The following is a 15,944-nucleotide window of genomic DNA, read 5'->3' on the forward strand; positions in this document are numbered from 1 at the left end:
TCTGCATAGGGGATAGGAATGTGTTCCTCCCTGCTTGTTTATTTACCACATAACTGTGGTGTTGTCCGTTCTTATCAATAGTTGACCTGGTAGAAGGTCCTTGAAAGCTATAATAGCATTTATTGCTGCTAGCATTTCTTTTTGATTGATGTGAAGGTGCTTTTCTTTTTGGGACCATTTGCCCTGAATGCACCAGTCTGTCATGTGTGCCCCCCAGGCATAGTCCGAGGCATCTGTTGTGATGACTTGATTTTCTTGAGGCTTGCTGAATGGAAGACCTGCGTTTGCTAGACATGCTTGAGCCCACCACAGAAATTCCTTTTGCAGACATGGAAGTAGTGGTATTATTGTTTCCAAACTGTGGCTGTGTTGAGACCATATGTTTTTTAGGTACCATTGTAGTTTTCTCATATGCAGCTTTGCACATAGGATTAGCAAGATGCAAGATGCCATGAATCCCAGAGCCTGCAGGATTTTCCTTGCAGTCAGCCTGGTGCAATTTGCCAGTGTTTTGAAATATTGAATTAGTTGCCCCTGCTTCTCTGGCGTGAGGTAGGCCATCTGGGTGTTTGTGTCCAAATTGGCACCCAGGAAAATTATATTTCGAGAGGGTATTAGCCTTGATTTCTCTTTGTTGACTGTGTATCCCAGAGAGTTTAATAACATTATTACATAAGCCAGATGTTTCAGAAGAATGTGCATGCTGTCCACTTGGATCAGGCAGTCATCCAAATAAGGGTGTATTTGTATCCCTTGAAGTCTGCAGTAGGCAATTACTGATGCCAGGCATTTCGTGAATACTCTGGGTGCAGTAGATAAGCCAAAGGGCAATGCAGAGAATTGATAATGGGTTGAACCTGCAAGAAATCTGAGGTATCTTCTGCAATTTTGTCTGATTGGGACATGCAGGTATGCCTCCTTGAGGTCCAATGCTACCAGCCAAGACTCCTTGCCCAGCATGGGAAGAAGTTGCTGTAGAGTGAGCATCTTGAATTTTGGTACGAGTAGGAATGTGTTTAGGATGGAAAGATCCAAAACAGGTCTCCAATCTTTTCCCTTCCTTGGCACCAGAAATAGCCTGGAATAAAAACCTTGACCTTGTTCGTGCGTAGGTACCTCTTGAATAGCTTTCATGTTTATAAGATCTGAAATTTGCTTTTGTGCCTCTGCCCTGATTGTGTGGCAGTTTTGGCATGCCTCTCATTTTTGGAAGGGTATGAAAGTGGAATTTGTAGCCTCTGTTTATAATGTCCAGGATCCATTTGTCCTTTGTGACAACATGCCAATTTTTTGAGAATAGTGCCAGCTTTCCTCCTAAGGGGGCTGCCATTTGAGACCTGGTTGGCCTGCAAAGGGGAAAGTCATTGGGTTTGCTTTCTGAAAGATTGTGAGTTGTCCTCACCACCTCTTTGTGTAGGAGCTTGCCATTGTCTGCCTCTGTACGATCCTTGTGGTTGTCCTCTGCCCCTCGGACGCCTGTATCTGCCTCTTTGGGGTCTGTCCGTGGCAGGAAAGGACCAGTTTTTGGAAGGCCAATTTCTACTAAAACGTGGTGGTTGAACCTACAGAAATTCTTTCACAGTTTGCATTGATTTAGCTTTTTCCTCCATTTTTTGTAATACTTCCTCAGCACTTGCTCCAAATAGTACATCCTTTTGAAGAGGGGCGTCTAGTAATTTAGCTTTGACATGATCAGGCAAGGTTTGTTCCTTGAGCCAAGCATGCCTGCGTATGACTGAGCCTGTAACAGCAGCTCTACATGAGGCCTCTAGAGCATCAAAACCACATTGTAAGGTATGTTTACCCACTTGTTCTGCACTATGCATCAAATCCTGCAACTCCTTCAAGTCTGGTTGTTCAGGTTGTGACATTTTACTTTTCAATTGAGATAACAGAAACTGTTGGCATTTTAGCATATGAAATTGACAGTTTAAGGCCCTCATGGTTAAGGTAGCAGAGGTATATACCTTTTTTCCCCACCTTTCTAAGGATCTGGAATCTCTCTTGGAAGGCAATGGATTTTTGGCAATGGAAGCCTTAACTCCCTTGGGTCCTTGTGAGATGGTTTCTAGGTCAGCAGCATGGCTTTTGTAAAGAAATTGGTGTGAGTCAGGAACCCTGTAGTACCTGTCAGGATAACTGAAGCTGGAGGTAGAGAGTCCGGGTTAAGGCAGGCCCCTGAGTAAACATCATCTAGGATGTCCAAGACAGGAGGTATAGCCAGAGGCCTGTGCTGGGGTAACAAAAGAAATTCCCTGAGCCTTTTCTTGGAATCTGAATAATCCTGGCCTTCCCAGTGGAAGTGTTCCCTTAAGGTATGCAAAGTCTCCCCAAATGAGAAATCCTCAGGGGGGGATACAGAAGGAATAGACTCCTCTGCATCAGAGTCTTCAAAAGGGGAGTAAGCCTGTTCCTGATCATCAGAGTGTTCTGAAATAATGGATCCCTGATTAGAGGAGGGAGAATATTCCTCCACTCTGGGCCTTTTGTCCGGAGGTGGCTGAGAACCTCTGATTAGAGTAATTAAATCCTCAGCCATTTTAAGCATCTGTCTCTTAGGCATGGGGCCTGGAGATGGGCCCTGTGTAACTGGTCTCTTAGGGTGCATGGTTGCTTTAGACTTGGTGAAAGCCTTGATGGAGAAAGAAGAGGAAGGTCTGAAGACACCTTGAGTTGAGGTGGACCTGTCCACATTCTGTGTTTCAACACCAAGAGTGGCTTCGGTATCTGTAGTCGGGGTGTGGGCCGAGGAGCCTATGACCTCGGGTACAGGAGACACTGCCAAAGATGTGTCGTCAGTAGTCAGGGGCTGCGTAGGTGCCTCACTGAGAACCGGACCACATGTAGTCGGTTTTGGCATGGTGTCAGTAGAGGCCGCAGACCTCGAGTGTCGGTCCTTGTCTTAGCGTTTTTTAGACAAAACCGGTGTTGGCGTATCCGACGACATGGTATAGTTAAATGCTTTCCCAAAAAAATGCTGGGCGAACTCTGCCCGACGCTTAATAGTGCGTTTGTTGAATGTAGCACAACAGTGACAGACCGAGACGTCGTGGTCTGGGCCTAAACAAGGTATACAGAGGGAATGGAAATCCTTATGCGGTATTTGCTTCCCACAAGAAATACAATTATTAACTTTGTCTGACATCGGTCTGAGGCAAGAAAAGTTTCCCCAACGGGGTACTTAGCTTTTAAGAAGACTTTGGTTTTCCAAATTTTTCGTAATCTCAGGAGCTGGCCGACCGGCACTTGCGAACTGCTTCTGCTTCGGGCACCGCGCGGCAAGAAAGACTTTAGAACATGGCGTCGGCTGGTTCTTTTATACCCCTGTCGCACTGACGTCATGAAAGAAGCAACGACAACCGACGCCGGACCTAGACTTTGGAATTTGGCCGACCGAGGACCCGCCTGACGGCAGAAGAACCCCCATCTGTTATGACTGCAGCTGTATGCACGATGAACATCAGTATTTTACACAAAACTAGTATGCACCCCAAGCATGTTAATAACAATGTAGTTAATTGACAATTTATGAGGATCAGCAGACTGCATAATACAGATGATAGATTACACCAGGCAGCGGACTTGCTGAAGGATGAATTTATAGATAGAGGTTATAATGTAGCAGATACAGATGTTAGTATTAGGGGGATGTATGAAGCACGCAATAAGGGGAAACAGTTTTTTTTTAGATAAAATAGATGAGAGGCATACCATGCAGACTAAGAAGTAAATCCAAAAGAACCAAAGCAAGCCAAGTAAAATAAACTCCACGAACAAACTGTATGCTTATAAAAGCACACAACTAGAGATAGACTATCTTAAAGAATGTGTTCAGGTGCAACCTGTTCCGAAAGGACTACGCTGTTATAAATTCCCGAACAATGCTTTGCCTGGCTCTGACTTGTATAATAAACTTGTTTTACTATTTGACAAGGCTGGTTTAGAAATGTTAGACCTCATGATAGAGGATTATGAAATTAAAGCTGACAGTTTGTTAAAAGAAGTAAACAAGTTGAATAATTCTATTGTCAAGAATAAGGATTTTTTAAGTATAAAAAAGAATTATGACAATGTTTTTAATGAAGCTGACCAATACTGTGTTAAAATAGTCAACCGTAAAATTACAAAACTGGAACGTGATCTCCTTGAGTATAGGGAAGGAATGGCCTATCCATTACCGGGTAAGGGTAAATGGGCTACTAAACAAGTTGTTGACAATAACAATGATACTGTACATACTCATGATATACCATTAGCTGATTTACCTAGGAGAAGTGAACGTCTAGCACAAAAAATGAATAAAAATAGTTTGCAGGATTTTTATTTTCCCCCGGACAGACCAAGGGGCAGAGACATGACACATCAGCGACGGGATTGGAGCAGGTCACGCAGATAGTTAATTTGGTTGGTCATGAATTTTTGAATTTATCATTGGAACCACCTGACAATAATTGTATGGTAGTAAAGAATGACAATTTGACTATATTCAATTTTACTGATTTTGAAGTAACTCCAGATTTCTAGGAGCTTTTCACTAAAGGTTTCCAGTTTGTACCATTGCGTTCTTTTAACTTAACCACTGTTTTGGTGGACCTCAAACTATTTGTTAGGCAACTGAATCTTGCATTACAGTTTAAAGGGCAATTATATACTAACCCAGGGTTAACAAGGACTAGTACTTATAACACACCCTACATCCATCCCTCAAAGTTTTTGAGGAGTTAGTGGAGACTGATTTAAGAAAATTATGCTCTAACAAGATCCACATTCCATCTACCAATTTTGACCCTAAGTTGCAGCAGTTAACCAAGTCTTTTGCACAAGAGGGAGTTAGGGTGATGAAGCCTGACAAGGGAGGGGGGGTGGTCTTAATGTATAATTGCACTTATGACACCTACCCTCCATAACATGCTGCAGGACCCTGAACAATATGAATTGGTTTCTAAGAATGAGCTTAATTTAGCTTATTCCAAAATCAATTTTATGCTATCAGACCATCTATTACAGGGTGCTATTAATGAAAGGTTATACAACTATTTGCATGTTATCAAACCTAGGATTCCAATAATTTTTGGGATACCTAAAATTCAAAAAAGGTTTAGATCCCTTGAAATTTAGACCTATTGTTTCAGGGGCAGGTAGCATTACAGAACCAATGGGTAAGTTCATTGATCACATTACAAAGAAATTTTCTTCCTCACTACAATATATATGCAAGGATTCTTGGGACTTTCTTAAAGGCCTTGCACAAAGGCTATTCAATCATGACTTACTCATGATAACTATTGATATTGAAGAACTATTCCCCAGTATCCCTCATTCCATTGGATTAGAGTGGTTTAACAACATTTTGGCTCTGAATCAGGCCTTAGTTATAACATTATTAGTTTAATTGTAGAACTTATGGAAGTTGTCATTGAAAACAACTTCCTTTATTTCAATGGGGAATTATTAAAACAGAAAAAGGGCGTGGTGATGGGTGCTGCCTGTGCCTCATTATATGCCAATATAGTTTTATACTACTGGGAGAAAAATTTTATATTTTCCACACACTGGACACAACACATAGTTCACTGTCAACATTATCTTGATGATATTTATTATGGAATGGAACTTTGGCTGGTTTTCTGGAGTTTATGAGTTACATAAATTCCACTACATATTTGTTATCCTTTACCCACAATTTTAGCAAAGATAAGCTCAACTATCTGGATGTATCAATACTGAAGGACTATTGTAATCATACTTTCCAGTCCAAATTATATAGGAAAGCCACTTTTTTTTTAATTCATTTTTACATTTTAACAGCGTCCATCCCTTCCACCAAAAGAAGGGTTTAGTGAAGGGGCAGTTTATTCATGCATCCAAGTGCAGTACCGACCAACATTTTTTAGAAGAAGTAGATTTTCTAAAAAAAAACTTTTTTATGAAAGGGGTTACCCAACCCATTTAGTTAATAACCTGGCTCAGGAAGTGATTGATAATAGACCATCCAAATATTTTCCGTTGCTAGGTTTTGATCTTCAAAGGGTTGAACAGACTGAACAAATTGAACAATTCAACCCGCACAATAGTTTTATTCACACATTTTCAGAAGACACACATGTGGAACACAGTGTCTAAATATTGGCCAGTACTGACATTACATGATGATTTTAAGGATATAGTGCAGGAACACCCTAATTTTGTGAAAAGAAGGGATGTTAATTTAAAAGGCTTATTTGAAAGAAGACAGTTTTTTGACTCGGGGGCATGGTCTATCAAAACTTGGCACCTACAAATGTGGGGCATGTAAGCAGTGTACCTTTGTTATAAATGATAGCTCCTTTTATCTTCCATCCCGGAAATTCAGATTTAATGCTGACCATTATTATAACTGTGGGGCAAAAGGGGTTGTATATATAGGATTATGCACACAATGTCTCAGTTTTTATATAGGAAAAACTGAGAGAACACTTAGGAAAATAATTTACGAGCACCAATACGAAATTTTTAAAAAGAAAGACACAAATGCTTTTTTCAAACACTTAGCTTTTTGCCCCAATATGCAACTTAAGTTCATGGTTCTCGAGCAGGTAACACAGGATGCTAGGGGAGGCGACTGGGAAACACGCCTTGAATACAGAGAGCTTTTATGGCAACTTAGACTTAATGCTGCAAGACCTCCGGGTCTTAATGAAAATATTAGTATAGCCAGCGTGCTTAAACTAAGAAAAGCTAGGTTATGAATTTTATAATCAGAATTTATAATTGTTTTGTATTATATTTATACATTTGTATTTTTATTCACACATTTTTTTTTGTAAATTTATTATCCCAGTAGTTTTTAGTAATATTTAAAAGTTTTTTAATGATTCTAAGATTTATTACAAGCACTATTTATGCATCAGGTGAGGGCATTTTAATTTAATTTAATTCAACGGAATGTTTAACACATCAATTAGACATCATGTGATCAATTACACAAGTATTTAAACATTTCAGTTGCATTATGTTTTATCTTGAGAAAGCCAGGTATTTACCTGGCAAAAGCGCTTGATTTATTTTACTTTGTTGCTTAATAAAGCTGTTCTCTAGTTTATACCATGCAGACTAATGATAGACATAAAGTGAAGTTTCCTATTACATACACAAGTGACATTAAGATATTTTGTCGGATTTTCAAAAAGAACTGGAATATATTAAATTCCATAGAAGAACTGGATGAGGCCATAGATGTAAGGCCACAATTTTACTATAAGAATAACCGCTCCCTGAAAAGACAATTATGTTATAAACCACTAGTGACCAAAAATGGTGATAATATTTCATAAAGGATAGGAACATTTCCATGCTGGCACTGCATGGCTTGCAAGTTTATCTACACTAATATAGCGTTTACATATCCCAGGAAGAGTTTTGTTATAAATTTTGATTTTATGCTGTTTGTAGGACACAACATATAGTGCATCTCAGTTTTTGTAAAGTTTGTTGTTTTTTTATGTAGGTAAAACTAACAGGAGCCTGAAAGAATGCATTCTGGAGCACATCGGAGATATAGCTAATGAAAAAGAAACCAGTGCATTAGCTAAGCATGTTAAAGATCAGGGCTCTCAACATGTTTTTAATTTTTTAGTACTTGAGATTATGGAATATAACATTAGAGGCGGTGACTTAAAGAACAGGACTGAGACAGCAGAACAGAAATGGATTCTGCAACTGCAGACAGAGAAAACACCAGGTATAAACAGTGCATTGTCACTAAAACCTTTTCTTAGAGCTAGACCACTCAAACACTAACATTTGGTTTTAAAGTAAAACAGAAAGCATTGCTAGGAATGTAAGCTACAAATATGTATTTACATTTTTAATTGGAGGTGGTGCTTTCAATTAGAGTTGAGCCATAAGAACAAAAATGGATTCTGCAACTGCAGGCAGAGAAAACACCAGGTATAAACAATGCATTGTCACCAAAACCTTTTCTTAGGGAGAGACCCCTCAAACACTAACTATTGCATTTGTTTTTAAAGTAAAACAGAATGCATTGCTAGGAATGTAAGTTACAAATATGCATCATTTACATTTTTAATGTGAGGTGGTGCTTTCAATTAGAGTTGAATGAAATGTTTTATAGTTATTGGTTGTTTTACTGTTTAAATTTGAAGATACTGCTTGTTGCAAACTAGTCTGATGAAGCGATCAGTTGTTGGGATCATGAAAGTGCTTACTTTTATGCATTAAAACGTTCTTTCCTACATTATTCAGTCGTGGTCAGTTTGTTCTCTGTTTTTTCTGTGTTTAAAAACTAATGCCTTTTGTTTTCATGATGTGATGGCAGTACTGTGGGGATTGAGGAATATTCCCTTTGCCTGCTATAGTGGGATCTTGGAATTGGTATATATAATTAGCATCAGGGGTGGGAGGTGGCAAGCCCCCCACCCCCGGCAAAAAAATAAGTATTTAAAATCCTTTTTTCAATCATTTGTGGATCATGTATTTTGATGAGCAAGTGTCAAATGTTTGAGGATTGACATTTACTTGTTTTGCAAGTAGTTAGGATCAAATATATATAAGTATAAATATAGACATAGATATATATCTGTATATATGTGTGTATAAATGCATATGATTTAAGTACACACATACATGTGTCCATGTGTACTTGAAAGCTAAGCCGATGATTGTATGTGATGAACTTGGGATTTCTAATTGCCCCTCCCCAGGACCAATGATAGAGCATATTCAAGAGTTTAAAAGGTTCTTTTGCCTTTGCCAAGTTGTGATGTAACTAAGTGCAGCTTTACACATGCCCACAAGTGTCCATGTGCACCCCCCCCACACAAATAAGTGCTTATCTGCATTTCTAACACAGACTTATTAAACAATGAATGAAACACCTGTGAATCAACCCAACAATTAAATTTATTTTTTAAATAAGTCAAAACTATTTGAATTGGTAGACAATGCTAAGCAACTGGTATAGAGGGGGTAATGCTGAAGTATCTTAACATAGTTATATTTAAATGAACTTTACAGTTCACACTCTTATTTTTAAGTGTTTTACTGCTACTGAAAATGTAATTCAACATTAAGTTTAATTCCTTACTCCTTATAGCATTATATGCTAACATCCTTTCTTTGTAATGTATATAATTTAAAGAACAGGGATTATTCTTTATACATTTCCTTATACTCAAAATTTGATAGCTCACAAATTCTTTTCATAAATGTTCTTTGCAGCATTTCTAACCAATTTAAATCTCTATGTATACATACAAAAACTACTGTACTCCACAAGTGGTCTGATAAAGGACCTGTACAGATTAATATTTTTCATTTTTCCACTCAAACATTTTTTAAAAGCAAGCCCACCTGCATCAGAGTCTTAATATACATCAAGATTTTTAGAAAAAGATAAACTATTACAGATTATTAAACTTTAATTCTGTATATTGACATACCACTTCTTGAATTAAATCCTGTAGACGTTTTAGTGATGATTTTCCAGAATACATAACTTTACATATATCACGGCTGAATGTGATTCCAACTTTAGATTCCCATTCAATAATTCATCTCAAATAATAATGGATCTCCTCAAATAATAATTGATTTGCCTATCTTGAATTTAGTGGAATGTATATATGCCAGTTCTACTTTGTTGACTACAAATTCATTGTATCTGGTGAAAATGGGAGTTTTTACCCACTCCTAAGGTCCCAGGATAGTACACGTTTCAAAGGATTGTGACGAAATCATTTGGCTTTGCAAAGTTGTAATCTACACTTACACACACACATTCCATAGGCACATATTTGTTAATCATATATATTTTTAAAACCATGTATTTTGATTAACACACACACACCATAGTATACTGCGGTATTAGAGTTGCAAGGTGAAGGCTGTCCGTGTACCTCTAGACTGCTTTAATTTGCCACGGTATGACGCTAAGTCCCAGTGTGGCCAGCATTGCTGCCCATGACAGAATACTGATATAATGCAATGGATATGCCTCCATAACATCCAGTGTTGGTGTTACTTCCAACAGGCTATGCCAGCACAGCAATTAGCTGCTGCCGTTTTCTCAAACGCCTCCAGAGTTATGTGGTTGTCTGGAGACAAGAAGCGACATGAGCTGGCTATAGAATGAGAGAAATGCTTCAGTACTGGAGGTTTAAAGTGGGGAAAATACTTTGATACAGGTGATTAAACCTAGTCTACCTCAGATTTTTACCACACTATTGTACAATAGATATCTATTTGCTTTTTTGTCCTCTCATTTTTTTAAAACTGAATATTTTTTGCATGCTGTGCTATATATATATATTAGTCTATAAAATCGGGAAGCTGAAAATATATTTTGTTTATTTACTGAGGACAGAAACGTGGTCAGATTTCATTTGTTACTTAACGATCCTTGGGCAGATTGCCATCCATTTATTCAGATATCTTTTCACTAAAAAATGCCATCACATTTTGGAATACGAGTTTAATGAGAAAAGTACATGCTATTAACATATTCCAGAATTTGTACCACATACATTAATATAAAGAATAAAATACACAGTACATTTCTTTAGTTGCAATAAGAATAGTTCTGTTTGTGACCTCTGACCCGGACTTTATTCATGGTTCTAGAGCTATAATTTAAAGACTTATTATTGGGTCTCTGATTGCAACCATGTTATTATGTGTTTGACAAATAAACTAATAAACTCCACGAAACCATGAACAAGCAAGCAGGAACACTATCAGAGACAGCTTAATAATATAAAATGGTTTAATAAATCCAGATAAATGCATTTGTCTCTGATTGGTATCAGGTATATGTTAACAACTTAAAAGGTTTTGCATCAAACATTCTGCTGTTTGTCTGATGAAGGCTGAACATTGGTTTGGCCGAAAGCGCTAACTTTATCTGGATTTATTAAACCATTTTATATTATTAAGCTGTCTCTGATAGTGTTCCTGCTTGCTTGTTCGTGGTATTATGTGTTTGAGACATGGATGCTAAGAAATTCACAATGAGACTGAAGCTCGAGAGGTGAATCTTGGCATCCATGTTTTAAACCCACAATACCGGGTTATGATCAGTGAGACCTAATCACAACTCTGTAGTGCATTGAGTTTTATCTACCTGATGTACTACCGGTTACAGAAGAAAAAAAAGCCAAATTGTTTTACTAGCTTTGAAAGCTAGCAAAGTACTTAACAAGTATTGCCACACAGACAGCAGTTAAGGAGTCAGAAACAGTTTTTAAATACTGCCCTAATTTAAACAAGTTACGTAGATGAACATAGGAGAAAAGATATTCAGGGACCATTGAGAGCAAAGAATGTCCTTTTCCTTATACTTAACCATCACAACTCTTGTGGGATGTGTAACAATTATTGTACACCTTTGAAAGCATTGTTCCATTCTGGTCTTGTGCTACAGAAATGCTTAACATGTTTATCTTTTTTTCAGATTTTGGAGTGTAATTAGGGTGCTTCCTGCACTACAAAGTGATTTATAGCCCATGGCTTACACATTAACCATAGATCACATTAATGTTCAGATGTAGCAGTTTTATTTATTTTTGTTAATGAGAAGTTATTATCTTTAAGCCTTCTCTATTCAGTATAAGTGTACCTAGTAAACTGGTCATCTATATATAACAAAAAATGCTAGTAGCTTTATCTTATGACTGCCATGTAGCTTGCTAACAGAATTATCAGTAGCGTGTGTAAAGACAAACTCGATATGAGGTTCATCTGATGCTAAGATAATGTCCTAGATTTAAAATATGACATGACACTTTTGCAGATTCCCATTTGAATACATGGAATTAGATAAACCACATTTCATTGCTATATATTCCAATGAAAGTACATTTATTACCTGTACTTTAAGAAATGCTAGCTATGTCATTATGGCTGTAAAAAAGTACTAACTAAAACTTTATGTTAACCAGTTAGAATTTGCAGTTTTAGAAGAAAACATATGGCTGGACTTATGAAAACTGCCCCTTTGAAATGCATACTTAACCGCTCTAGTTCTAACTTTCTGCAACATGTCAGCTGCTTGCCAGCTTACCTGTCACTTTCAAGTTCTCAACGTCATACGTAAACTTAAAGACAGGACTGATATTCCACATGACGAGGAGACTGTACATATGAAAGCAGGGAACCATGGGAGTATTACAGGAAACATACCAAAACAACATAATATGAATGGTTAGAATAATATGACATATAAATACATGCACCATGAGTAAAAAATGACAAACAACATTGAAGAACAGGAATTTTCCAGACTGGAGAATAAAAGAATGTCTTTACCATGAATGGGATACCTTTTTAACATCTAAACAATAAATTTAAGAGAAGTGCAGGTGACTGATTCTGCTAAGTGGTATCATAATACCATTAAGCAACATTTTTAGAAATCCATGCTATCACATGAGGAAAGGTTGTCTTTAACAAGACGTAGCAAATCAGTCCTGGATTTTCATTGTCACAGTTTTGTAAACAGTTTTCTAAATGGTATAGTGTGGCAATTCTTCCCATAAACAAAGCCAGTCGTGCACATCTCTGGAGATCATCCAGATATACAACTGAGTTTAATTCTATGTTAGGAATGACATATACAGTACATTTGTACAAGTATTTCAGTGCATACGCCTGTGTATGAATGTTCCTTTTAAAGATTGCCTTCCTCAGGGTTTCTAATAAACTTAAAACTATTCCATGTGTATGCAGAGTCCCATAACTTATTTTCACACCTTACTTTGTACTGCCTCACTAAAAAAGCAAAAAAGTTGTGAATCCCTCGCCTTCAAATTTTATTTTACTCCTCTTTCTTAGTAAAGTTTGCATCATTATGAGATCAGTATTACAAATTTATCATTCATTTATGCACTGCCGAATTTACAAATGAATTGTGCACTTGTTTAGAATGTTTCAAGACACAGGGAAATTGTAAACATGTGAACATGTATTTTAAATGTTTTTAATTTTCCAAAATACCAGATATGTTGGCCAGAAAAAAATGCTATATAATTTAAGTATATTAGACAAGAAACTAACATCTATTTCTCCAGCATACAATTTTTCTTGCATAACAACTCAGAATGTTGTTGCATAGCTAGCTCTGTTGTGACTTTGACCCAGGTGACTAAGTTCTGTAAGTGGGTAGGCAGACTGAGGGCAGGACTATTGCGTCACTGCTAGCACACCACCTTTTCATGGGCAGGTGCAAGACATATGCCTGGTCAGATGTTCTTATGGTAGAGTTCCAAATGGAAGACAGAGACCACAAGGTTCCATTGGGGGACAGGGATCAATTCACCTGGGGAAGCGAGCAACATGTTTGCTGATGACCACTGCAGACCCAACCCATAACGGTGTTAATTAGAATGACCATGGAGTTAGGACTATAAAAAGAAAAATAATAACAAAATCCCTGATGGCTGCTTAAATGATGACACTTCTGGACTGGCCTGTCACTCCCAGTGCAGTGGGAATGAATGGCTCAGTTGGACAACAGGGAACTTATGGTTGGCAGGTATCAGGAAAGAAGAGGTGGCATAAATATGCAGAACCAAATCAGCAGTGATGGAGAAAGTGTGTTGGTTTGGACAGGCTTACTAAGACTCCTTTCACTCATGGCATTATTGCATATTTTGAATATACCTCAGACAAATTCCAAAGAATTTATATAATCATCTTGCTACACTAATTTATTTTACACCCATTTCTGAGAAAGGCTGTCTTTAAAATATATGGTTCACATTAAAGAAAAACAAAAACAAAAAAAAAAATCATGCAGTAACAGTCACTATGCCCCCAAGCAACAGGCAGTTTAAAAAAGAGATTAGCCTTACAAAAGTAAAGGAGACAAAACATTTTCTAGGTAATGTCATCAAATTTATATTTCTCGAGAAAAACTCATTAAATATCATTTCAGGTACAAGTTACCAAAAGTACAAATTAGCTAACATTGGCATGTATTTGCTGCAGTTATAAACTGAAATCTAGTGAAAACTTTGTCCAGTATAAAGTTTACTATTACAGGATCACAGACATAATTTTGTGGTATTACTTAATGTCAACAGTAAATACTCGGCACACTTAGTGGACCTTAAAAATTACTGTAGCTTGATAAATATATAGCATTATGCATTTTGTGTATATATGTTGCACTGTGCTATAACAACAACTGTTATTTCTTATACTGAATACAAATCCTATAAGAATGAAATCTAAAAGTCACACCTGAATTGAGTTCTCTGTGAAGTTTTCCAATATCAGATGTCTTGGCATTTCTGTTAAAAGAGTGTAGCTTTGCAAAATTATGTTCTGCAGTAAGGTCAAATGCTTACGGATGAACAATCTCCTCCTGTCTGGTCACGTATTATGCAAGTTAAAAATTAGTTGCAGCCACATACTGTACAAAAATGATCTATATATATATAAATTATACAAAACTTATATTTTATTTTGTTTCCACTATATACAAGTTAAATCTAGTATCCTTTTGCCACTATATACAAGTTAAACCTAACATTACAAGAATGGAAAAATAAACTTATTTACGACATTAGTGAGTACTTCAGAACAATAAACAGTTCTGCAATTGTTTTTCTGGTAGATGATACATATGGGGGTTCATAGAGACTGCTGTTACACTCACAAAAATGTACAACAGACAAATGCAGACATGCAAGTAATTCACAAAAAAGCCACGTGTGACTACATGGATGTCTCGATATCCAAAAGTGTTAAAGGTACCTTGCATTCATCTATTATGACAGAGTTGCGCCCTGAATAAACACACTGATTGGAGTTGTTTTCTCTGTGGTTTTTCATGTCATCATAAACTGACTGAGTCTTTGTCATCTCTATGTCATCCAGAGCACCATGTTGGGCGTCAATGGCATCAAGTTCAGCTTTAGAGAGATGGTACACAATTCCAGCACCGTATGAATCGCCAACTACATTTACTGAAGTTCGCATTCTGTCTCTGATTAAATAACAAAGGAGAAAAAAACTTAGAGCACTTCAATACAAACTTTACAACAATGAAGTAGATATTAGTATTCATTCCAATTCATTTGTTAAAATTCATTTGGGATTGTCGATAGCCTATTTTTTTTTATTTTTGAATTTGAGGATTTTTTTTTCATGCTGTGTTGTCTGTCTTGTAAACACTGTATGTTGCAAGTACCCAATGCCACTACTACAGTGAAACATAATTTATAATATTTATATTAAAAACTGTACCATGACTCATTCACCTTTAAAAAGCTTTGAAGGATATTCACCCAGCATCAGCTGATTTTATATCATGTGACTCATTCCTTTGAACAAGGAAATGGTAGATTGTAACAAGAGATCCTGATGAAGTCTTTATGAAAGTTATTACAAGACAAAAATAATGCACAAGATTTTTATTTCAACTAATTAAAGTAATTAAGTCCTGTATCCTGTCTGTGACTTGCTTTACTAGAGGGGATACTTTGTTTTAGGTCTAGCCTGTTAGTTTAAAATGCCTTTGTCAGTTTAAAATGCCTTTTTTATTTTTAACTAATTAAAGTGATTTCTTGCATCTTGGGACTTGCTTTACTGCACTGGACATTTTGTTTTTGGTGTACTCCAGCTAACTTAAACATATTAACTCCAAGATTGCACACCACCTTACCTCGAAATTCTGCGATTTCACCAAAAGTCATCAGTTTATAATGCACTCCTCCTTTGATGTGCATGTTATTCAATCACTTGGATTCAAATGACATGCACTCAATAAGACTGTACTTTGACATCAACACATATGCACGTGTGTATATATGGTTCCCCTTCACAAGCTCGAGTTACTGAAAGCTCGTAAATTAAAAAGCCAGTGCCCAGAATCTAGAGTTTCAGTAACTCAAAATTGTGAAGGGGAGGCAAGCAAAAAAAAAAAAAAAGGAAGTTTACTTTTT

The 15,944-nt window shown here is 36.9% G+C and overlaps 1 protein-coding gene across 4 annotated transcripts in view; it reads right to left on the minus strand.

The window, feature by feature from the left end:
* The window catches only part of SLC1A2 (solute carrier family 1 member 2), a 472,492-nt gene that overhangs the window by 25,647 nt on the left and 430,901 nt on the right, over positions 1-15,944 (minus strand). For 2 of the 4 annotated variants that reach the window (XM_044082653.1, XM_044082652.1), the window contains exons 10-11: positions 14,755-14,986; positions 12,059-12,129 (exon numbers count right to left, since the gene is read on the minus strand). In XM_044082653.1, coding sequence (XP_043938588.1) covers positions 12,094-12,129; positions 14,755-14,986 — 268 coding nt within the window. In that variant the 3' untranslated portion in view covers positions 12,059-12,093. The remainder of the gene's footprint in view (positions 1-12,058; positions 12,130-14,754; positions 14,987-15,944) is intronic. The other 2 variants (XM_044082654.1, XM_044082650.1) reach the window with 1 other exon arrangement.

Source organism: Protopterus annectens, chromosome 9.part0 (genome assembly GCF_019279795.1).
Source record: "Protopterus annectens isolate FY-2018-M chromosome 9.part0, PAN1.0, whole genome shotgun sequence".
Taxonomy (NCBI): Eukaryota; Metazoa; Chordata; order Ceratodontiformes; family Protopteridae; genus Protopterus; species Protopterus annectens.